This window comes from Phoxinus phoxinus (genome assembly GCF_949152265.1).
Source record: "Phoxinus phoxinus genome assembly, chromosome: 10".
NCBI classification, from domain to species: domain Eukaryota; kingdom Metazoa; phylum Chordata; class Actinopteri; order Cypriniformes; family Leuciscidae; genus Phoxinus; species Phoxinus phoxinus.
In genome coordinates this window covers 10,867,948-10,893,033 of record NC_136885.1, presented here as the reverse complement: position 1 = coordinate 10,893,033, position 25,086 = coordinate 10,867,948, and the positions used below count along the sequence as shown (strand labels likewise).

General features: G+C 37.6%; 2 protein-coding genes across 7 annotated transcripts in view; one reads left to right on the top strand and one right to left on the bottom strand.

Annotated features, from left to right (window-relative positions):
* The window catches only part of dnah5 (dynein, axonemal, heavy chain 5), a gene marked incomplete at its 5' end in the record, with an annotated part of 152,884 nt that extends 133,128 nt beyond the window's left edge, over positions 1-19,756 (top strand). The window contains 12 exon segments of the mRNA XM_079625837.1: positions 113-303; positions 3,592-3,713; positions 4,678-4,827; positions 5,574-5,819; positions 6,207-6,426; positions 7,631-7,836; positions 8,232-8,435; positions 11,081-11,296; positions 12,252-12,464; positions 15,090-15,242; positions 17,399-17,630; positions 18,362-19,756. Of these exon segments, the coding sequence (XP_079481963.1) occupies positions 113-303; positions 3,592-3,713; positions 4,678-4,827; positions 5,574-5,819; positions 6,207-6,426; positions 7,631-7,836; positions 8,232-8,435; positions 11,081-11,296; positions 12,252-12,464; positions 15,090-15,242; positions 17,399-17,630; positions 18,362-18,513 (2,305 nt within the window). The 3' untranslated portion in view covers positions 18,514-19,756.
* A 650-nt stretch (positions 19,757-20,406) lies between these two features.
* adcy2a (adenylate cyclase 2a) overlaps positions 20,407-25,086 on the bottom strand; it is a 126,030-nt gene continuing 121,350 nt past the window's right edge. For all 6 annotated transcript variants that reach the window (XM_079625828.1, XM_079625829.1, XM_079625831.1 and 3 more), the window contains 3 exons: positions 22,947-23,061; positions 21,305-21,429; positions 20,407-21,073 (listed from right to left, as the gene is read on the bottom strand). In XM_079625828.1, coding sequence (XP_079481954.1) covers positions 20,921-21,073; positions 21,305-21,429; positions 22,947-23,061 — 393 coding nt within the window. In that variant the 3' untranslated portion in view covers positions 20,407-20,920. The remainder of the gene's footprint in view (positions 21,074-21,304; positions 21,430-22,946; positions 23,062-25,086) is intronic.

The window sequence follows — 25,086 nt, the reverse complement described above, 5'->3', positions numbered from 1 at the left end:
GATTTTGGTGTTATAAAACAATGCCTGTTGACCATATTGTCCATGTAAGATGTGGGAGTGGATTGAGTAAGGTTTTACATTTGCAAACTTGCTTCTTCCTCTTGGAGAGTAGGTCCTCAAAGAGTCCAATTACAAGCAAGCGGATCGCCAAAATCATCGAGTACATGACCTTTGAGGTGCACAAGTACGCAGCTCGGGGTTTGTATGAAGAACACAAGTTCCTGTTCACCCTGCTGCTCACTCTCAAGATCGACATGCAGAGCAACAGGGTCAAACACGAGGAGTTCCTGACCCTTATTAAAGGTCAGAAAACAACACGTCTTCCACAAGTCAGTCTCTCTCAGTCTCTTTTTTTCCCTCTGTTTTTCTACTTTCAAAATATTTCTCCTCCTCCTTAGTTTCTTTATTTTCTAATTTCTCCAACGAGAGAATGATCAATTTGTCTATTAACATTCTTGAACAATGGTTATGTACTGTATGTATGAGTATTTGTGACTTTCTGCTGACGTATATCTTGACTGCATGACTGCAGATATGACTGCACATCTTGCGTAACAAGTTCAGACACTTTTTCTCATTCTATTTTATTATATCCTTTAATAATAGGGTACAGACAGGTTTTAAGGCAGTCTTTTGGAGCAGTTGGTTTAGGCAGAACTGAGCAGCAGGAACCCATCAGAGCCAGACTTCTACAGCTATTAGTGTGCTATGAATGAAGCACAGTGGTGCCTTGTGACAAGCTGTGAGGTTGACTGCCAGTACATATTATGTAAGGCTACACATTACATTGTGTTGCGTACTTGCATTAATTGAGACATATTGTACATTAATATAGCCATATTTTTTTTAAAGGAATGTTCCAGGTTCAATACAGTATGACATACACCGTGTTTCAAAAGTATAGCCCCAAGGCTTAAACATTACACATTAAAATTAGACTGATGCTGTAGATATACACAGTAACTTAACTTGTATTGAACACATTTTTTTAAAATAACTCTTTATTAACACACTCATTAACACATGGATGAATATTATCAATCAAGAACAAATCCATACATTCAGCAACGAGCAAAGGGCAATTTATGAATCTCAAACCAAATGCTCAAAAAAGAGACTATGAAGACAACAGACTGTGTTTTGCCATTAGAAGCTTTCGTGATTTTTCTTTCTTTCCTCTGGGTAACAAGAAAAATCATATTTAATGGCTCTTTGCAATTTGTACATGTTGTTCATGAGGAGTCCTTGGTGAGTCTGCAGATTGATGAACTTCTATGTGATTACCATGATGGTTCATGTGCTTTTGCTTCGTAAAAGCATCAGATCCGAAATTTAATCACTGAGAAATCAGGTAGCCTTGCGGTCAGAGAAGTGGCCCATTACCCAGAAGGTCAATTTGATTCCCTGTGCTGGCAGTGCACGTCAAGCCAGTTAATACCATTCTGCTCTTTAATGCACTCTCGTGAGAGCCACTTTCTCTCTCTTTGCTGCCATGTAGTTTGTCTGCTTTTTCCCCTTTAGAAATTAGCTTTTCTCGAGATTTCTCAAGTTATTGCATTTGCAAAACAGGAGAGGTTCCTTTGTACCTTTACTAGATAGTATTCCAAGAACATGACATTCCATCTTTGTTCAGACAAGATGAGTGCAAGAAAACAATGTATTTTATTAATTACAAAAATGTATACAGTCAATATTTTGGTTAAAGATACTCAACCGAAGTTAATTTATCTCACCGAAGTATAAATCATAAGTGTTCTCTAGTCTATTGTTGTTATGCTGGTCATTTATTGAGTTTTGGGTTAACGTGTTGTTAACTTAAAACTCAATAAATGGCCAGCATAACAACACTTATGATTTAACATCTGTAGCTTTTCTTGTACCATTTAACTCAAAACTTTAATATAACTTCCCCACATTTATCTGATACTAAATTAAAAGTGGTTGCAACCTTCTGTAACGCGGGAAGCAAGGGATGCAGGTAAAGATGATGATCTACTTACCAGGGGTTTATTAGTAATAGAAGAAAACAACTACAAGCATTAACATGAGGAGCACAAAGAACAGGTATCCACATGTAACACCAAACAACAACTGACCAGGGGCCTATACCATAGTTAAACAACCTCAGGGTTACAGGATTAGTTTCACGTTGAAAAAACAAACCAATTCAATCAGGCTTTGTTGGTACCATGACACTGGTCAAGCCTTTCTCCATGAGCTCAGCATCAAAGCCTGAGTTGACAAAGCACATGCACATGACACCAGTAGCGAACAGCCAATCACATGCTTTGAAACTGCGATTGACTTCTCGCGAGAGAATCAGCAAAATAATTTTCTCTTTTCTGCCGAAGATTAAGAAATTGAAGAATATGATGTACTATACATAAATGTACACAGCAAGAAGAAAATATCTTTATATATCAGTGCAAGTGAAAGTTAGTTTTGATCATATATATATCATAGGTATAGCTCACATGTAGTCATTTTTAAAGCGTTATCTACCGATTCCAAATCTTATTTAAATGACATATTATCTGTATATAATTTTGTTCATTTAAACTAAATGTTTAAAGCTACATTGTCATTTTTAAAGCTGATTCTTAGCAAAAATCTATCTAGTTACTAAAAAATTACTAAAAATCTAGTAATACACGTGACGTCATCTTCTTCAGAGATTCTGGCACACTGTTTCGTGTTGTTTGCTCGTTCTGTGGATTACCTGCTTTTGTGTTATTTAATAAACCTTGTTTTATTTTATCCTTTTTGGCATTTCTTTATCATCTCTGGACTAAATGTTACATCATGTCAGACAAATGACAGCTTTTAAACTGTCCCATTTTGTAAAAAAAAAAAAACATATAGGCAAATCCGCTATTCTATAGGAATGCTAGAGACTACTCAGGGTCTTGGCCCAAATTCACCTGACCTGCCTCACGGGTCAGATAGAGCTCAAACAGGGGTCCTTCTTGCTGTGAGGCAACAGCGCTACTGATCAACTGTGATTTAGGCAAATGTTTTGATTACATTTCATATATCAAGTTAAACTGTTTACTGTTGACACCAGTTCTGTGATTTGACATTCATTAACCTGCAAATCAAATTATAATTCAGAAGTGAGCAGTTAGGCAGGGTTAAAATGTTGTTATTTCTACCTCATGTACTGTAAATTATTCATATTTGTACCCAGAATCTTACTTATATGTGTGATAGGAATTTTACCCTTTGCCTAATTTTTAAGAGGTTAACCCATTCTGGACCTAATACAACTTTTAGCAATATTAATAGTTACTTCATAGCTATTGTTTATTGTTAGATTATATTAACATATGCAACCTTTCTGTTTAATTTACCTTAACAAAAAGTAAAAGGCAGTATACAGCAAACTGTGCAGTAGTAAGCAAGCTAGTGTTCAAATCAAAACATACTCATCAACATGCAATCAATCCAAAAAAAATAAAAAGCTGATAAGAAGCAAAAATACAACTAAGAAATTCTCAAATCTCTTACACTCTGGTGCAAAATTCAGGATTCTGTTTTCCTAATAAGAATGAGGCAACACTTCATGTGATCTGTTTTCTTGATGTCCCCCAGGAGGTGCTTCGCTGGACCTGAAAGCCTGTCCACCCAAAGCTGCAAAGTGGATCCTGGACATAACATGGCTCAACCTGGTGGAGCTGAGCAAACTGTGGCAGTTCTCTGACATTCTAGATCAGGTGTGTGGTCAGATACCTATACGCTTAAAGGATCAGACACATGCACATATGGAACACACACACACACACGCATGCGCACACACACACGCACACACACATACACACAGTATCTGTCGCTTTGAGTTCCCCTTCCTCATTAAATCCTTCTCGCTGCTCACTCTGCAGTAAACATGTCAATATTTGATTCATCTGGTCGACACACACACACAGGCACAAATACATTCACGACCCCTCACACTGACGGCTGATTGGCAGGCCATGACTGCCCGGGGGAACTTCATGCTCAATGCAGTGTGAAATGAGCTCACTTTGGCAAACTCTAAATCAATTACTTGTGGCTGAAAGAAATCAGATTAAAAGCCTTTTGTTTAATTAACCATTTCTAGAACACCGCAACTACAGAAATACTGCTAATCCACACACAAGACTTCATAATACATGTCATGACACACCAGAAATACATCATGTTTAGTCTTTGTCTTTAAATCAGTTTTGATTAGACAAAACATTTACATGTTATTTATTTGACAAATAATTTAATTCCCATTCACTTAATTTTAGATGCTATATAATATATATTGAAGGTTTAGTTCACGTAAAATTTAAAAAATTGTAATCATTACTCATGCTCAAGTTGTTTCAAACCTATTCTGTGGAGCATAAAATAACATATTTTGAGAAATGGCTCAGTGTCTTTATTTTTTCTTCAAACAATGGAAGTCAAATGGTAACCAATTTTTTTAAATATAAAATATGGATCATTCAATAACATAAATTCATAAAATATGTGTAAAGCTATTATTTTGGCTTTTTTAAACTAAAAATAATAAAAATACTGTTTAAAATAGTTTTAGATTGAGTGTAGCACCCCGTAGAACATGACAACTTTCCAATATTATTTCTTGTCAACTGTAAGTTGATAAGTACCAGATTCACTCACTTTTGTGCACACTTGTATTAACAGATTGGGCGTCATGAGAAACAGTGGAAGAGCTGGTTTGATCGAGAGGCACCAGAGGAAGAACCGATCCCAAATGCATACGACCAGGCTCTGGACTGTTTCAGACGGCTGCTCCTTATTCGATCCTGGTGTCCAGATAGAACCATTGCTCAGGTAGAAATGAACCCATTTTGAAGCCAGTGTGAAGCCATACAATTATTCTGTGAAAATACTCACATTGCTTTTTTTTTTCCATCACAAAACCAAAACAAATAATTTTTGCCTACAGAAATTGCAGTCTATTTTTGACAATTGTATGACAATTAATGCACTCATTACTATCTCAGTCTCATTATTATAATGCACAAAATGCATTCTTAGCTCATCACAATCTCATTACAGTTCTCAGCAAAATAATGTTGAACAGAATAATTCTTGATTACAGCATGCCTATTTGCTATCAGGCTTATGTATGCGTGTAATATTGCCTGACCTTCTGGATATCCATCACTTAGGAAAGGCGAGAATTGTTCCCCTGACTTTTTTTTCTATCCATTACAGTCAGCTGATGGAGTATTAGTTTCTTGCCACTGTCCTTGCCAACTTTCGGCTTGCTCAGTTGGGGCTTTAAAAAAGACAAATACCATTTAGAAATATAAATTTGACTGTACTGACACTATCAGATGTAAACAAAATTAAAACTTAATTTGAGCTGGATAATATTGTCTTCGGTAGAGCTGCCTTACAGCTGTTTTATAGTAATTTCATAATTGATACAATTCGCAACACTATTATTTACCTGTTTATTCCCATGAAGCTGTTTTGAAACAATCTGTATTGTGTAAAGCACTATAAAAAAATGTGACTTGATTTTTAATCGCATCAGGCTAATTATTTGTTTTCCCATGTGTAATTGAAAGGCACGGAAGTACATAATGCACTCAATGGGGGAGAGATATGCTGAGGGAGTGATTCTGGATCTGGAGAAGACCTGGGAGGAGTCTGACCCACGCACTCCTCTCATCTGCTTCCTATCCATGGGTTCAGACCCAACAGACTCAATCATCGCCCTGGGCAAACGACAAAGAATTGAGACCCGTTACGTCTCAATGGGTCAGGGGCAGGAAGTTCATGCACGCAAACTTCTGCAGCACTCTATGGCTAATGTATGTTCATATTCGTGCATTTTTAATGTTAAAATTCTTGCTTCTATCCCATCATAGTATGCAGAGATAACAAAAAGCTAGCCATTCATGAGTTGATTCCCCCAAAAGTGTCAACACAGTGGCTCTGTTGTTCTGTTTGTTTGAGTATTTGACAGCAAAATACAGTAGATTAGCTCAGCCAACCATGATTTTGGGACCACATTATTTGTCTATTCAACAAATGGAAGACAAGGGAGAGTTTGGGGCGCATGTTTGAAAGAGGAGATTTTTGCAATTCCACTCTATGGCCTTCTTATCTCTCAGTATTTGTGCTAAAAAAAATATAAAAAATATAAAACTGAATACTTTCTCTAAAACCAAATCTTATCTTTTTTTTTCCCCTATTAGGGAGGCTGGGCTTTACTTCAGAACTGTCATTTAGGTCTGGATTTTATGGATGAACTCATGGATACAATCACAGAGACAGACAGCATTCATGACACCTTCAGACTGTGGATGACCACTGAGGTCCACAGACACTTTCCTATCACTCTCCTGCAGATGTCAATCAAATTCACCAATGAGCCTCCACAGGGACTGAAAGCCGGACTTAAAAGGACTTACGGAGGTGAGCCTGACCTCTCTGGATATTTAGTCTTTATTCGCCTGTCAGTTTTCTTTATGGACTTCACTACATGTCAACTGCAGGCTGTTTTTTATATATATATATTGCCTATTTGAGATGAAAGACTGTATCACCTGAGGCTACTAATGGATTTGAAACAGCCTCATTATTCCAATATCATCAAAAAAACAACTACGGTAGTGTGCTTTGTGTTATTAATAACTAGTGCAAAGTGCCGTGCTAAATCTGTTTTTGTCTGTGTTTTTAGTAATTGTTGGTTTGGTATGTTTGAGTAGATGAATAGCCTAGGCTACTATTACACAGTAGCCTAAACTCTGAGAAAACGATAACGTTAAGTGCACCAGAATAAAATATAATATTCAGAATTAAACAGTGTAGCTGACATACAGATTCAGTTAACATCCACAAATGAATAAGCGCGACGATTCAGGGTAGGTTCAGACCTTGGCTGGAGCAGGCTACACACTGAACTCCGAGAAAACGCTAATTTTGTCTATTAGCAGTTAGTTTGTGAGTAGGCTCCTACAAATTATAGCCGTGAAAGAGACTGTGAACGCATTGAATTGGATATGTTTAGTTGGTGAATAGCATAGGCTACTATTACACAGTAGAGATAACGTTAAGCGCACCAGAATGAAATATAATATTCAGAAGTAAACAGCGTAGCTGACTTGCAGATTCAGTTAACATCCACAAATAATAAGCTTGACGATTCAGGGAGCAGTCTACACAGTGAACTCTGAAAAAAAGCTACGCTTGAGCAAACAGTTTGTGTATAGGCTACTAAAAATGATGGTCGTGAGTCAAATATAATATTCAGAAGTAAATAGGCTACTACAAATGATGGCCGTGAATAAAATATAATATTCAGAAGTAAACAGTGTAGCTGACTTAATGTTTAGCTGACAGAGTGTTTATGCCAGAATGTTTATTTTTAAACCACAACATTCTAAGTACTTATTTTACCGATATATTTAACGATATCTTTTTCATTTCTAATCCAAACAACGTCAACTTACTCGTGCCCGTAGCAAGACACCTGTCAAGTTTGAAATCCATCGGACTAACGGTTCGAGAGATATGCGATTAACAGACAGACAGATAGACAGACAGACAGACAGACGTTCCTGTAATTTATAGATAGATGAAAGTTTTAAAATTGGTAATCCCTAATAATATCTTCCAGGTATCAGTCAGGATCTTCTAGATGTGAGTAACATGGTCCAATGGAGGCCCATGTTGTATGGGGTGGCATTCCTCCATTCCACTGTCCAAGAGAGGCGGAAATATGGACCTTTGGGTTGGAACATCCCATATGAGTTCAACCAGGCAGATTTCAATGCAACCATACAGTTTGTCCAGAATCACCTGGATGATATGGACATCAAGAAGGTGAGAGTTGCATTATGGAGCAGCTGTGTTACTAGATCATAATAATTAGCACAATTAAATCAGCCAAATACACCATCAACTCGTTTCAGAAACATTTGTAAACATTGTAAAGTTAATTTCAGCTAATCTGTTCTGTAATTATACACCTTTAATTATCCCACATAAACTTAAAGTAACCTATACTTGGGAGTCATTTTGAATTATACGGATTCTTGTCAAATGTCTTTATTATTAAAGTGTGGCATGAACATAACCTTTTCCACATCTGCGAGAAGGTCCTTTTACATAAAGTGCATGTCTATGACTTACACTGTCATCTATGTCTAGGGTCTATGCAAAAAGTTGCCAAATAGACTCAGCACCTGGCATTTTAATTTGAATGAGTATTTTTACAGGGTGTGTCCTGGAACACTGTGCGCTACATGATCGGCGAGATCCAGTATGGCGGTAGGGTGACTGATGACTATGACAAGCGCCTCTTGAACACATTTGCAAAGGTGTGGTTCAACGAGAACATGTTCAGCCCTGATTTCTACTTCTACAAGGGCTACTGCATTCCCAGGTGCAATAATGTGGATCAGTATCTCCAATATGTTCAGGTGAGATAGAAGGTTCCAATGAAACTGCTCAGTCAGTCAGAAACTGCTTTGGAATCAGTAGCTACTATTTGTTCTACAGGTTTTGTCACTTTAGATGGAGGTGAGAAATTGAGGTGGGACTGTGTTGACATTTGTCTGTGTAGACAATGATGGTTTATTACAATACTGTGGGCTGTTACCTGGTCAAGATACACAGCCAATACTGAGTGCCAATACTTATTTTAAAAAACAACAACAACAACAACATTAAAATACTAAAATTATATCAAGTAATGGAATAATTTGATCCAAGCAGAAACAAACTCACTGAACCTCCTAAATAAATTATATGAAAACAGCTTTGCATAATGCAAAGTTCCTTTACAATTATAAGCTGTTAATGTAAATTTTAAGTGCATTTTGTGTGTTGTTTCCTCCAAAGGTGTTCCTTTCAGCTTTAGAGTAAGTTCTTATTTTCTTCTTTCTCAGAAGTCTCTGGCAAATGTGCAGTAAATAGTACCACTATAAAAACCTACCATCACCCCCCTTTCAGCAGATGAGTTGGTGCGAACATAACAGTAATTAATATTCAAGTCACATCTGGCACAGTTTGTGCATGCTGACAGAAAGTAAACTATCTGAAGACCAAAAGAAAAGTAAAAAAAAATAATATATATATATATATATATATATATATATATATACTTACAGAACGAAAACAATGAGAACAAAAAAAGGCCACTCTTTCGTCAACTGTAATGTAACAAACACAGTGAATAAAGCTGATTCATCAGGCATGAAAATAGTGCAGCTCAATCAAAGCCACATATAGACTATACACCACTTCATAATAGCCATTCCAGTGCCAAGAGGAACATACTGTAACAGCCTCTCACTGGCCTTATTCCTGTTGTACATTAAAGCCAGTGAGTCATGTAAAGCAGTGGTGTCCTCGTGAGAGAAGTAGTACAGCTTCAAGCAGAGAACGGCTGATCTTCATTCTGTCTGAGCTGATTGTGATGGATGTTTTTAGTCCCAACTCACAGCAGGATGATTCTCGCAGACATAGTTCTAGGAGCTGGTCTGTGCACTCACAGATTTGTTCAGTATGTAACACGCAATGAGCGTATCACTATTAGTTAATGAAACCACATACAAAAGCTCCTGAAAAAGAGACATTAAAGAGACATTTTAAAAAATAGCTTTTGTTCAGCTGTTCAGTATAAAATCTGTAAGCACATGTTGTTTAGAGGAAGCTTTTGATGAATTATGATGAATGAGTGTGTAATGCGAAATGACTTGTATTGCTGGTACACAACGCTGTATGCATGCGTGCATCAACTAATAAACATCTTTAATGATGATTGCTCATCAAAAAGGAAGAGCGGGAAAGCATTCATCCTTTTGTCAACACTGATGCAATATGCTTTAGCTTTCCTAGCTGATGAGAGTGAGCTCTCATAATGGTTTTTTATATCTGGTGACAATTGATCGCAAGGCACTGATCATGTTATTTTTCGAATATTTAAATTTAGAATCCAAACATGGACCTTCACAAAATCAAAAAATTAGCATAGTTTATTAAGTAATTGCATCTATTTGGTTTCATTCAAATAATCATATCTTCAAAATGAAATTAGTATAATGGCTTAGAATCAGCAAAAATATGTTAATTCTGAAAAAAATTATTTATGTTTAAAAGAATGAACATGGTTTAAAAATGGCTAGCTGTGGAATATATATATATATATGACGTTTAACTAACGTTTAGTCGTGACGAAACTATATATATAACGTTTAACTAACGTTTAGTCGTGACGAAACTTCAACTCAAACTAGCGCACGACCTCACGTATCGCTCTCAGCCACTCCCTCTGTACGCTGATTGGACCGGTAAAAAATTGCCCAGAGAAAACCCACGAATATACCGCAAACCCGGACGACGTACTGAAGGAAAATGAAAATTGAGCGGAAGTAAGTAGGAGGGCGGAGCCAGGCTAATTCTTCTTATAATGTAACGAGTATTTGGTGTTGTAGGAAGTGTTCCCGGCTGAAAACCTTGACATGATCTTAGAAAATACAACTCGAATTTAGCATTAATGTCCTCAATGGAACATGGCCAGACTTGTTTCAAGTGTTTACTCTCATTTACCACAGCCACGTACTGTAAATGTTTATACATTAAGGTTTTGCATGCATTACTGAATCATGCCTTTGTGGATAATCTCCAGATAGTATAAACAAATATTTTAAAGGAACATTAAAGCCATACAAGTCAAGCACAAACACATTTGTGGCATGATGTTGCTGACCACAGAAATGATTTGACTTGCAAGAAGTAAATGGTCAACTTTGAGGTTTAAAAGGAGAAATGTGGAGCTTATACATTTTTAAAGCACTTTGTTTCACCGGTTTAAAGTCCTATTCCTTTTCTTGTATCCTTGTGTGAATCATAAAAGTTTACCAGTCTTACATGGTCATGAAAATTGCATTAATGTTTATACCAATGTGCCTTGCTTTAACTGAGGGACAAATTAAAATTATAACCAATATGGTTCTGTTAGCAACATCATAACTCATACTGAACCCAGAACTTCCTTTAACTGTATGGGACTAAGACCTGTATGGGACCTTATTTTTTTTATATTATTTTTGGTCTCCTAAAGGGTCTCCCCACATATGACACCCCTGAGGTGTTCGGCCTCCACCCAAACGCAGACATCACCTACCAAAGCAAACTCGCCAAGGACGTACTAGACACTATCCTGAGTATCCAACCGAAGGACAGCTCCAGCGGAAGCGGTGAGACCAGGGAGGCGATTGTGGGTCGGCTAGCAGATGACATGCTGGAGAAACTGCCTCCAGATTTTGTACCATTTGAGGTAAAGCTTCAAACCGGGCAACAATAATGCAGCAAAATTTTGTATGGTTGATAGAGAGAACTCAGAGCCCAATGGGAGCAAATGGCCTTTGCTGTCTGGAGCTCGAGTCCTGTGGGGACATTCTCAGGGTTGACGGATGGTGGTGAGGTCACAGATGCCTGCGCTAATGCATTTTTTTTTTTTTTTTTTTTTGGAACTTACAAATGTTCTAAAGCCCAACTTCAGTTGCTTATGAAACATAGGCAGTAATTTGCTGCTACTCCCCTCTGATTGTTCGCCAATTTACTAGGCAGCAGGAAAAAAAAGTGCCTTAGGGTGCAAGAGGGCTTTTTGCTTTCATTATCTCTCTCACAGCGGACTGCAGAGAAGCAGATTTGTCTTAATCATGAGCTTTCCTAAAATATTTAAAACCCATGCTCTGCTTTCTGGCAATTTTAAAACGCAAAAAGAGCAACTTTCTACATGTAAATAAAACATTGTGCCTTCTGCACCTACCGTCCTGTTTACCCAGATGTGAAATGTGCTGCCATTTATGTCATAATGCACTTTACATTAAGCTATCACCACACATAGAAAACTGGCAGTAAATTGCAATTCATTGAAAAACGTGTTTTTGTACAATTTCGGTTGTTCATAGCAGCAGGAAATCATGTAATTGATGGAGAAGAGTTTTACAACTGGATTTATTATCCAGATGTGCGGTATAAAAAAGCACTTTGGGCATTTAAAAGAGCCGATTTGGGTGTCTAGATAATGGTGGTGAAGCAGTAAACTATGTCTGATTTCAGTAGTCTGTAGTGCTCAGAGGACACACATTGAGGAGTTGCGCCCATTCAAACTGCCAATGCTAATATTTGTCATTGTCTACTTTACTTGATTAACAATACAAAATAATACAGAGTGCGCAAACTAATAAATGACACAATCATAAATTCAAATTGCATCATTTATCCAGGTCAGAGAGAGATTGATGAGCATGGGTCCCCTTCAGCCCATGAACATTTTCCTGCGGCAGGAGATTGATCGCATGCAGAGAGTGATTGTTCTGGTCAGGAACACGCTGAGTGACCTGAAGTTGGCCATCGATGGAACCATCATTATGAGCGAGAACCTGCGAGACGCACTGGACTGCATGTATGACGCCCGAATACCCGCACGCTGGAAAAAGGTTAGAGGCCATTGCCTGCCTTTTATGTGTGAAATGTGACATAAAATGTACACACCAAAAACACAAACCAAACATACGACCCGAAGTAGCTAGTGTAGATATGAATGTCCCGATTAATTTCATTATTGTTCAGTCATGGTGTATATACCAATTGGACTATTTAACTACACTCTTCAGCATAGATCATAACATACATTTTTGGAGCTAGTTTTATATAATACATTTTGAAATCAACACAGTATCTGTACTTATGTTCCCATATATTTAGTTAATTCAATTAAATATTGTAATGAGTGTCCTGTGAACTGTATTGTTAATCTCTTATGAGCTGTGATGAGAGAGTTATTGGATCTAAGGAGCAGTGCGTCATCTTAAATGTGAAAAATCAAACCCAGAGGTGCAGGGCTCAAGTTTCTTAAACACTTCGTCAGCTCACCTGCAGCAATACAGCTTCATTTTACTCTGCTTTTCAAACGCTACTCAAGCTGAACTAATCATGAGCTAATTGAAAATGCTTGCTGAATAACAATCAGGCTGTAAGTTACCCTGCATCTGCACACGTGTGTTTATATGTAAATTTATAATGCCTGTTTGTGTGTGTATATGCCCTGTTTTGTACTTTTACACTGTGTAGGCCTATCCAAAGTATGGTATTTTTGTCTCAAGCCAAACATACAGTATGAAACGGTTTCCTTGGAACACAAAAAGGGACATTTTGAGGAAAATGTATATGGTTTCCTGACAAACTGCAAAAAGGACAAAACAAAATCACAATAAAAGAACCATAAAAGTAGTCCATTTGACTATATAGAGAGCCTAAGTCCCTCCCCTTCCGGTGGACAATCATGGGACCTTATTTCGGAAACATATTGTATGGTAGTCAATGGCGAGAGACAACAAATATTTTGATCTCGTTTGAATTGTGCCCTGAATTACACATATGATGTTTGTCAATTAAAAAAAGATACATTTTAAAGTCAAGAAAGTCGCAGTTTGATGTAAAACTGTTGAGGTATAAGACTGTGAAAATACGTAATTACAAAGACTTACAAACCCAAAAGGAGCACATGTGACGTTATACCTTTTCACTCAATGAATGAAGCTAACTTTACTGAAATAACGTATGTCATTTTTTCTATAGTATTACGTTACAATCGTAACGTTACACCGTCATGCCTGAGTGTTTTGTACCAGACTGCACACATACGAGCAACGGTGACGTATAGTGCGAGACGAGAGATGTAGTTCATTGAGCAATTTTCACATAAAACTAAATGTTACTCTTCTGTTTTATGACAAACTGCGACTTTCTTCAGAATTATCTTTTAAATTGACAAACTTCATATGTGTAATTCAGGGCACAGTTCAGACGGAATAAAAAGAGAAGTTGTCTCTCGCCATTGACTACCATACATATTTTTTCCGATATAAGGTCCCATGAGCCGGAAGCAGGGGGCCGCGACTTAGGCTCTCTATAGACAATATTCCAAGTCTTCTGAAGCTATACAACAGCATTCTGTGCTGAACAGAAATTTAAAGCTGCAGTCCGGCACTTTTTTGGGTTTAAAAATATCAAAAAAGACATTTTTGAAAAAAAACGTAACCAGCCAGTGTTCAAAACTATCTGCTTGCCTTACCTCGATTCAAAACGGTAAGCTTGTAATAATGATTTTAATTCCAGTGGTACTGGTGGATTTCCGCAGGAATTTCGAGCATGTCTTTGCGTCATTACGTCACTTCTGTACACAGAGAGAAGGAGTCCCCGGCTAGCGTGTGTGGATGATGGAGGTGGAGATTTAGCTTATGGCGGATCCCGAAAGTTTAAAGCGACAATCACCAGGGACAACTGGAGATTCACCAGTTGTAAAACCCAAAGACTTCGGACTTCAGATTGGCTACAGAAAAAATATATTTTTCACGTTTTGACGTGATATAAGCAATCGTTAGATTTAATCAGCATGATATAGCTACTGCAATGCTTCCCCCCACCCCCCGAATTTGGTCAGAACAAAAGTGAATGTTACTTACTTGTTCAGATGACATTTTCCGATGAAAATTCTAATGTTGACACTTTCAAAAAGTATACTCTGAGATTGCTGATGACAGTAAGTTAACGTTACAGTATCCACAGCGACGCGGCAGCCTCAATACATTGTGTTCATCCGCGCTGTTTCATGCCGATTTACTACCCACGCACAGTTAATAATTCCGCGAATAACTGCAATTGCAGATTTCTAACAGAGATGGCGACAAAGAGGAAAAACGACGGACTGCAGCTTTAAGTTGTTATTCACTATAAATCTTTCCCACTGTTGTTGTCACGTCAAATCTGTCTTGATACAAATATATTGACTATTAAAATCCTTACATAAAGAGCTCTTTTACTTCATGGTGGTTTTTAGTCATTAGTGCTTGACAGCCCGGAGCAGGGTAAAAACCCTATCCGGTGTGTATCTGTGTGTGTCGGCTGGAGTTCAACCATGAGCCATATGCCTCAAGCATCTCTGTAAGATCTGGATTTGCTAAGTGTCACTCTGTCTTTGTACGTGTTAACTGTGGTTCTGCTCAGCTGACCTTCTGCCTGTGTGTGTGTGTGTGTGTGTGTGTGTGTGTGTCTGTATTCAGGCCTCCTGGGCTTCTACCACATTGGGGTTTTGGTTCACAGAGTTGCTGGAGCGTAACCGGCAGTTCCACTCTTGGATTTTTGAGGGACGACCCAACTGTTTTTGGATGACAGGCTTCTTCAACCCACAGGGCTTCCTGACAGCTATGAGACAGGTGGGTAACTATCACATGAACACTAAACGTACACTTGTACTCATTTCCCTCCTGATCTGTTTTTCCTCAACAACAAGTTTTAATTTTGTCCTTTAGGAGCTAGATGTTAACCCTATAAAGCCTAGAGTATCTCTTTATGTACTGTATATTTAATATGCAAATGTCTAAGGCCTTCAAAATATCTACAAAACTTTGCTAAACAACCTGTAGTACACTGTCTACTACATGCCTGCTACACTGTGATAGGTTATACAATTTAAGCAATTAAAATACCTTTTAGTTTATTCTAAAAAAAACGGTATACAAACAGTGATTTTATAAAGTAAACGTAAAAATATTTGTTATACTGTCAATAATATTTCAAGATAAACATTTACTGGAAGCAACTTGGGTTTATTTGATTATCCATAAATCATGTTTTAGAAAAAAACATGTTAAAATTGTCTTTCAAATATGATACATCATGATTTTATGGAACGTTTATTTGTGCATACATCTCTTAAACATCATTGTATAGCAGTGCATTATATGTTTGCCCCTAAAAATTACTGATCATTAAGCATTTAAATGGCATCTTAATAAGTCATATTAATGGGAGATAAAGAGTGACATATTTCATTGAATTTTATGTAATAGTCTGCATTACTGTTATAAAAAATCTCATTGATTTACATTATCAGCTATCAGTATTTCATCTTACTTTTTGGCCATATAAATATCAGCAACTGCACTAATTGCATCTTTTTGCTCAGTTTGGGCCTCTGAATATATATATTTTTATCTCGAGGGAGGTGCTCATATGAGACAATAAAGCCCGATGTATCAAATATGATACTAAACAAAAAACACCCATGCAAACTTATAAAAAATATATTTTGTCTAATGGCTGAATAAACTGTATCGTTTAAAAGAATAATAATTCTGACTATTATTTTGTACGTCAGGCTTTACTGGATTAAACTGAATATCGATGCATCCTGTTTTAATATTGTTGATGTTTTACACCAAATAATAATGTCAGACATCTGGGTTAAACGTTCCCTTTACATGCTTGTTCGAGTGACCGATTAGTCTCTAAACGCATGTTATCCCTAAAAGAATCAATAATGGTGAGTTTAGAGGTGTTTTGGGCTGTGAGGGAACTGCTCAGTGGGGTGCATTAGCTAATGCCTTGGGGGTAAGCAGCTTGCATGAAACAGGATTCTTAATTAATATTGGGCACCCATCCTGTTTTCTGTTCTCAGCTGTGTTTCTGTGCCAACACCTGCAGCTCTGAGAATAAACTTAGGGAAAGAACCCAGACGCAAACAAAAACGTCTTTTTTTATTATTTTTTTTATATATATATATACAGAAACACAGCTGAGAACAGAAAACAGCAAGGGTGCCCAATATTAATTCAAATTAATCCTGTTTCATGCAAGCTGTTATATTTTTTTTATCACAGTATGGATCTGTCGCTTTAATTGAAGGCCAGTAAGGCATGTTTAAATTGGTTTGAGTTGAATAACTATATACGTTGTGTGAATATATTGAATTACTTTATATAATATCTACTATAATGTATATATATTATTAGTATAAATAATTCAATGGCGAGCAGTGACAACCGGGTATGCTGGGTGGTGCATCATGTCAAAAAAAAGTGCCCAATGCAAACATTGAATAGGTTTATTTTAAATGAGATGCTCGCATTCGCTTTAGACTTGCCCTTACCCCTTCCCCTTGCTAAAACGCATGCGCAGGTCACTTTACTTCCTGAACAAGCACGCACCCGAGTCCATGTTGCTTTCTCATTCACGCAAACCGCGGCACGGTTCGGGAGCAACCGAACTCAGACCACCTCCTCCAGGTAGTCTCGGGTTCGGTACCCCAGTGCGCACCCGGGTCCGCATGACAGCGTTCACATTAGCGTTTTTTCATGCGAAACGTGGCCCGTTCCGAACTAAACTGCCAGTGTGACAGCACCCTTAGTCTCCTCAGTTGCTTGTCTAACTCTCATGACACATAGCAACACAGCTAAAACTATTCTTAATATGTTGAACCTCTTAGCCTACATTTACCTGTTGAGACATGCCGGGTTTTTTCAGTTATATTATATTAAATTATAATTAAATAAAGCAAATCTACTCATTAATCATGTCACTAACTCAACAGGAGATCACTCGTGCTAACAAGGGGTGGGCGTTGGACCGTATGGTTCTGTGCAATGAAGTTACTAAATGGATGAAGGATGACATCACGCAGCCTCCTTCAGAGGGGGTGTATGTCTACGGCCTGTACCTGGAAGGGGCCGGCTGGGACCGCAGGAACTGCAAGCTCATTGATTCCAAACCCAAAGTACTGTTCGAGATGATGCCTGTGGTCAGGATGTACGCAGAGAACAATGGTGAGTTTTATAAATAAAGTACTTTAATAATGCTTTAAGAATACCTCAATACTTTAAAATGCAAAGACAAACAGCAAACATTTGGTAGGACTGGAAGGGAAACATTTCAAATAAAGGAGTAGAACAACAAAATGCCATTTAAAACTAATGGATAACCTTCTGATGTTCCATCAGAAATAAATTACAAGAAAGAGATGAAAAACAAAAGTGGGATGTTGTGTGGCACACTTTTGTAGACCAAAGTTCAAAATCTGTCACATCAACTATATGATTCATCTCCGATATACAGATGGTTGAAGAATAATCATGGATTGCAATCTATAACCAGCCGCTTCAAACTATATATTTATAATTGTCGGAAATAGTAGAATGCTAGAGCATTATTTTTAGCATGCAAGAGCAGTGTTTCCCAACCCTGTTCCTGGAGGCACACCGACAGTAGACATTTTAGAGATCTCCCTTGCCTGTGTTTGATTAGTTTGAAAATGTGTAGTGTTGGCGTGTCTCCAGGAACAGGGTTGAGAAACACTGTGCTAGAGATATAAACTGTTTTTTTCCTCAGAATTGCAAGTTGATGTCACAATGCAGACATTTCAACTCACAATTGCAAGCATAAAACGTCTGAATTGTGATATAAACTCAATTGCAAGAAAAAAAAGTCTGAATTGTGAGATGGAAAAAGTATCAATTACTTTACTTTACATATGAACCGAATTGTTATCTTTCCTCAGGTGTCAAAGATGTTCGCTTGTACTCAAGTCCAATATATAAGAAACCTGTTCGAACAGACTTGAACTACATCGCAGCTGTTGACCTGAGAACCAGTCAGCCTCCAGAATACTGGATCCTGAGAGGAGTGGCCCTGCTGTGTGATGTCAAATAATCATCTTTTAAAATGATTATATACAAACGTGCTCTGATGGCTTTCTGATCTTTTTCCCGATGTTTACCCAGAGCATCTGAATAAAACATCTACAGCTCTCAATTACACAGCAGGAGCCTTGACATCTAAACCTGTGAATCCATCATAAATATTGTCAAGTCACACATCTTCATATAGTTTTCTGAGTGCCTCTCAAGACCATCTGCTGTGTCTCGTATTTAAATGCATGAACCTGTGGATTAAAGGCCAGATGTAAGCCTGCTGCTTAACAGCTCAGCTGAAGCATATTCATGCTTGTCCTACAGTAAACAGTCTCATGTGTTTTTTTTTCATCTCCGGTAAAGAGGCTGCATCCAAAATCACATACTTCCCTACTATAGGCTATAGGTGAAACAGTATATGACAAAAGAAGTGTCCAAATTCACAGTACTCATAAGAGTAGGCAAAAAGTACTACTATCCTGAATTGTGCATACGATGGACACTTTACTATCTCATGAAGAGGCCACGGGAGAGAATTTATGAACGGCAGTGAAGTGACGAAACTGATGCTGGTACTGTAGGTCACATGATAATAAGTATGGATTACATTAATACTATATAGAGCGTACTTTTTTAGCGCTCACAAAGTAAGTTCTTCAAAATAAGTACCTACTCAAGAGAGTATGCTTTTTGGATGCAGCCATTGTCCATGTATGGTTTCTTCACAGTAACCGAAATGATTTTTGTCAAATGTCATCCTAGCACAGAAAAGAAAACATCAAGGATGTTTGAAACATGGGCCTGTACCACAAAGTTGAACAAACACATGATTGGTTATTAGATTATTGCAAGTTGACAAAATTAAATACAAATTTGAAATGATTTCTCAAGAAGATGACATTCAGTCGCATGAAACATGAAGACAATGCGATTCTCTTCTCTTGAGAGCATGATATATATATATATATATATATATATCCCGAAGCATCATATAATTACTGTTATTAGATGTTACACCAATTCTAAAGCAGATAAAGGCAAAGTACAAGAATATCATTCAAAGTTAAACAAATGAAATCACCAGATGGAAATCTACATCTCTTGAATTATAAAAAAAAAAATCTAATTGTGTCCATCTCTAAAAATAAAACTTGGTTCTCTAAACTCTTTTAATATGAAATGTCAGAGACAGGAAGTGCTTCAGAGATGTCACTGTGATCACAGCTGCTCGGTTCAAGTTACTAAAGCTTTGTGGAACAGGACCCAGGAGAATGAAATACAAAAATGTAAGATATTTTCATTGTTTGCTGTTTGTAAAGACGTTTTAAAAGTTTGATTTGATTAAAAACTCTTGAAATAAATGGTCTTGTACAGCTCTTATTTTATCTTGTCATTGAAATTTAATTTCATAAAATCATTGTGTCAACATCTTAGACCCAGAGGGCCTTTCTGTGTTGGTATTTATGCTCCATTTTCCTCCTACAATTCCCCCGTCTGTACAGGCCGTTTCCCTGCTTATGGTCTGAGATCCCTTTGACCCTATAATTAGATCAACAAGATCCATCTATTTTCTGTCCTAAACTGGCTCTAAACTTTTTCAAAGACATTGCCACATCAAGACCTCATTCATTTATCCAACTACAACTGAACAATTAATACATTAAAGGGGGTAAATATAAAGTTCGAACAATCTACCTGTAGTGCTGTTTCTGCTGATATTTTATCCACTTGGGACAATAATGCAATAGAGAAAATGTACAAACACCTCTCAGGACTTGACGGCAGTGGTCCAGCACCAATTCACATAGAACGCGCACGGAAGTTGCAAAGAGCAACTAAACAGTGCACCTTCTGTTAATGAAATACATAAAGGGAAATATCTTCATTATGAATGAAAACATGACACAGACATACAAACATAGAATACTATATTACAATCACAACTCGTATAGGGATTTGGCGCTACTGTCCAAAGCTACATCTATATGCCGATGGTGTAAATATGTCACGCATATCATGCACAGCATGTCAGTGACACAACACAGAAAAGTTTAAGTACTAGCTTATTCCTGTATTCTGTAATATGCACTACAATATATCAAACATTTGTCAATCATAAAAATAAAGATGCCCTCAAAAAAGACAAGTACATATAAAGTTTAATGAAGTTTTTACAAAAGAAAAAGAACAAAATGGTGTTAAAACATCAAAACACTTTTTGTTATATTTGATTTTCTTACAAAATAATTGCTACCATATTTACAGTACCCTGTGCACAAACCCTGCCTATGAGATACAGTAGAAATGGTATCACTTTCAATACATCCAATATTTCGTGCATCTAAAGACTAGGCGCAATTATCTACAAATGTCTCTTTTATTCCTGTTTTGTGGATGTCTGCAGTTCATTGCATGTGTTGTATGATTCATGGCATTACATTCCCCTGGGATAAAGACCGGCTCATCTCAGTGTGGACGAAGTATGTTTTGAGCTCTCCTTTCCCTTTCACATTTATAATTCCTCTGCATGTGCACATGTAGCCTAACGTCTGCAAGATGCGGCTCGTCTCTTCTGTAACCTGTAAACACATACACGCACACAAAGGAATTAAATGTATTAATGAGTCATTGCACTGCACGTTGTTCAAAGCATGAGCAATTTTTTTCTGTCTAGAATCCCACTGGTTTTACATGGAGAGTTACTTTACATCAAATCAGATATCTATTAAAGATTGTAAATCAACAAGAATTTATGGTTCTGTATCTTTTATAAATTTCACAAATATAGTGGGGAAAAAAAATTATCTTACTTGTATTTTTCCCAGCACTCCTGTGCTGTCCATTCTGCTTGCGACATTCACTGTGTTGCCCCAGATGTCATACTGCGGTTTCTGAGCTCCTATCACCCCAGCTATCACAGGTCCATGATTAATACCTGCAGATGGATGGTGATATACAGGTTACTGAAAATGACATCCATTTCAGTCATGAAACTCTAGAGGGCGCAGGCTGTTCTTTACCTGCAATCTGCAAGCAATTACATCAATACCACATGGCACAAGCTGATTGGCCTCTGCTGATCCTGCAGCCAATGAGATTGCTTGCTCAACATTTAAACAGTCCAGTTCATTGTGCTATTAGAGTTCCTCTGACACCCTCCACCTCCCCCAGCTCCACCTGCCAAGGTCTGCTACAGGATTTATGCATGTCTATTTATGCCACCATGCATGTCTGTGTCTCTATTAGCAGTAGCAATCCATACTTGCTATGCAACAGCAGCAATAATTCAGAAATGTAGTTAAATCTCTTTAACCTTTATTTAACAGAAGTACAAATAAAATAAAAAAGAGTGTTTTCACTGACCAACTTAAGTGTATTTTGTAAATGTAAACACATTTTGATTTTGATGGCTGCAACACACTACACAATAAGTTGGGTCAGAGGCAAAATAAAAGTGAAAAGATGAATATCCCAGGTAAACCTTTTTTGGCAGGTAAATTGTAATAGAGGATTACATACAGGAATGCCCTATCTAAACTTGGAATAACTAACTGCATAAGTGTGCACATCTGAACTAATATTCAGTTGAAACACTCTAGTTGTAGGAGTCTGTCGGCTTGGCACATCTTGACTTGGAAATATTTTCCCACTTTTTTTTCCCTCTATTTTTTTTGCAAGAATGTTCCAGATCTGTTTTTTTCTGTTTCTATTTATTCAGTTTTCTATAGGATTTAGGTCTGGGCCGTTAATCTTTCTTTGCAAAATCCATTCTTTTGTTGATTTAGATGCGTGTTTTGGACCATTGTCATCATCAACATCATCATGTCGTCTGCCCTAAAAAATGCCTGAACTTGTCCTAGGATGTTTGTCTGATTTGCACAAAATTGAGTGTTCACCTGATACCCCTGGCAAAAAATTATCAAAAGATTTTAGATATAGGCCGATATATTTGTGGGATTGTCCCATAATATTATAATGACTATAATAACAGAACTTTCTAAAAGATTAGCCATTTATATAAATGAATGGGAATGATAGATGAAGGCTGTAATACTAATGTTAACATACTAATGTAGTACATGTACTACACCAGAGTATAAAAAATAATTTTAGGTCTCATAGATTTTAATCTGTGAAAATGGTTCAATAGACTTACCACTGAAAAAATACATAGAAAATTTGCTAATACATCTGCAATATCCAAAACCGTAATAGATGGTTCATTTTTGTATCCTAATGATGTTGAAAACATTTGCTTAAAACTCAATGAATCGCTGTTCATTTGTATTATTCGTCTCTTTTTAAATAATACATAATATATTACATAAGATACACTTAAAGACTCATATTACAGCATTTTTGAACAGAGACATGGCCCTTGCATCCCCGTATGTTCTACATAAGCCATTGATGCTCAGACCCCAATAATAGTAATATTTTGTTTTCACTCACCCACTCTGAGTTTGAAGTCATTGAAGGAATGTTTATTGATGACATCAAGCTTCCCAACCAGTGCAAAGGCAAACTCCAGCATGGTACCAATGTGCATGTACTGCCTGTCATGCTCCTACACACACGAACGGCAAAAACAATGGGTTAAACTTTATTTTGACAGTTCACTTTAGACATTCTACTAACTATGAATAACTTAACTTTAGAATATGATGACATGCGCTTGCAAAGTTACTTATAGTCAGTAGAATGTCTGTTGGGAGTGCGTCAAAATAAAGTGTTTGCAGATATTAAGCAGACAGTCTACTAATACTCTAATGACTGGTAGCTAACACTGCCGACCCACTGCCTGGGACTTTCCACCCTCTCTGTTGTTTTTCTGAAGTCTCTAAGCAACAAGTTGAGGACATCATCGGCAGGATGAAAGCTTCCACCTGTTCGCTGGACCCTTTTCCCACAGCCCTGGTGAAAACACACATCAGCTCTCTTAGTCCCTTAATAACCAAAGTCATCAACCATTCTCTACGCACTGGTCATGTTCCATCTGCTCTTAAAACTGCTGTTATCAAACCCCTTCTAAAAAAAACCACTTCAGACCCTGAAGTTCTTGCAAACTACAGGCCTATTTCTAACCTTCCATTCTTGTCCAAAGTTCTAGAAAAAGTTGTTGCTGCCCATCTTCAGGATCATCTAAATTCAAATTCCCTTTTTGAAAAATTTCAGTCCGGTTTCCGTTCCGCCCACAGTTCCGAAACAGCCCTGATCAGGGTCACAAATGACCTGTTGATGGCGGCTGACACCGGCACACCATCACTCCTCATCCTACTGGATCTATCAGCAGCTTTTGACACGGTTGATCACAATATCCTCCTTCAGCGCCTCCATCATACTATCCGACTCTCTGACACTGCTTTGAGCTGGTTCCAGTCCTACCTGTCTGGAAGAACAGAGTATGTTTCTTTGGGAGGTGTAAAGTCTGAGACGCATACAGTCACATGCGGTGTTCCCCAAGGGTCGGTTCTTGGCCCGATTCTATTCATCATCTATACTCTTCCCCTTGGCCACCTAATCAACAGGCATGGAATATAATTTCATTGCTATGCCGATGACACTCAGCTGTATATAAAAACCAACCTCATCCCATCTTCAGCCACTCTGTCATCATTGAGCTCCTGCCTTGAGGAGATTAAGGGATGGATGAAGGCAAACTTCCTACAGCTAAATAGCTCCAAAACGGAAGCTATTTTAGTTGGTACATCACACCAGGTCCAGTCATCACCAATAACCCACATCTCTTTCTCTGGTCAAAACATACCACTATCATCGACAGTCACCAACCTTGGCGTAAGATTTGATGCTCAACTCACATTTGACGCCCACATAAAACATCTGTATAAGACCTCCTTTTATCACCTAAGGAACATTGCTAAACTCCGTCCCACACTTGGTCTGTCAGATGCTGAAAGGCTTGTACATGCTTTTGTATCATCGAGGCTGGACTACAGCAACGCTCTCCTCTTTGGGATTCCTGGAAAAAGCCTTCAAAAACTACAATACATTCAAAACAGTGCTGCAAGGATCCTAATGAGGATAAGGAAATATGACCATATCACTCCCATCCTTCACTCACTCCACTGGCTTCCTGTCTCATACAGGATTAACTATAAAATCATCCTACTTACCCATCAATGCATTAACGGCAACGCACCCCCTTACTTAAAGGAACTACTCACAAAACAAAACTCTTCACGCAACCTCCGCTCTGGAAACAAAGCACTTCTTCAACCACCCAGAACTAACTATGGGGGATCGAGCCTTCTGCTCAGCCGCACCGCATCTTTGAAATTCCCTTCCAGAAAACCTAAGGGCTCCTCAAGCCATAGACTCTTTTAAGAAAGGACTAAAAACCTATCTTTTTAAGCAAGCATTTTTTACTTTTTGCTAACTTTTTATTTTATTTTATTCTTCGCGGTTTTTAAACTTTGTTTATACTCTGTAGCACTTTGGGATTGTTTTTAACTATGAAAAGTGCTTTACAAATAAAATATATTATTATTATTATTATGTAGTTGCAAAGTTAGTTATAGTAAGTAGAATGTCTAAAGTGGACTATCAAAATAAAGTGTTACCATACAATGAA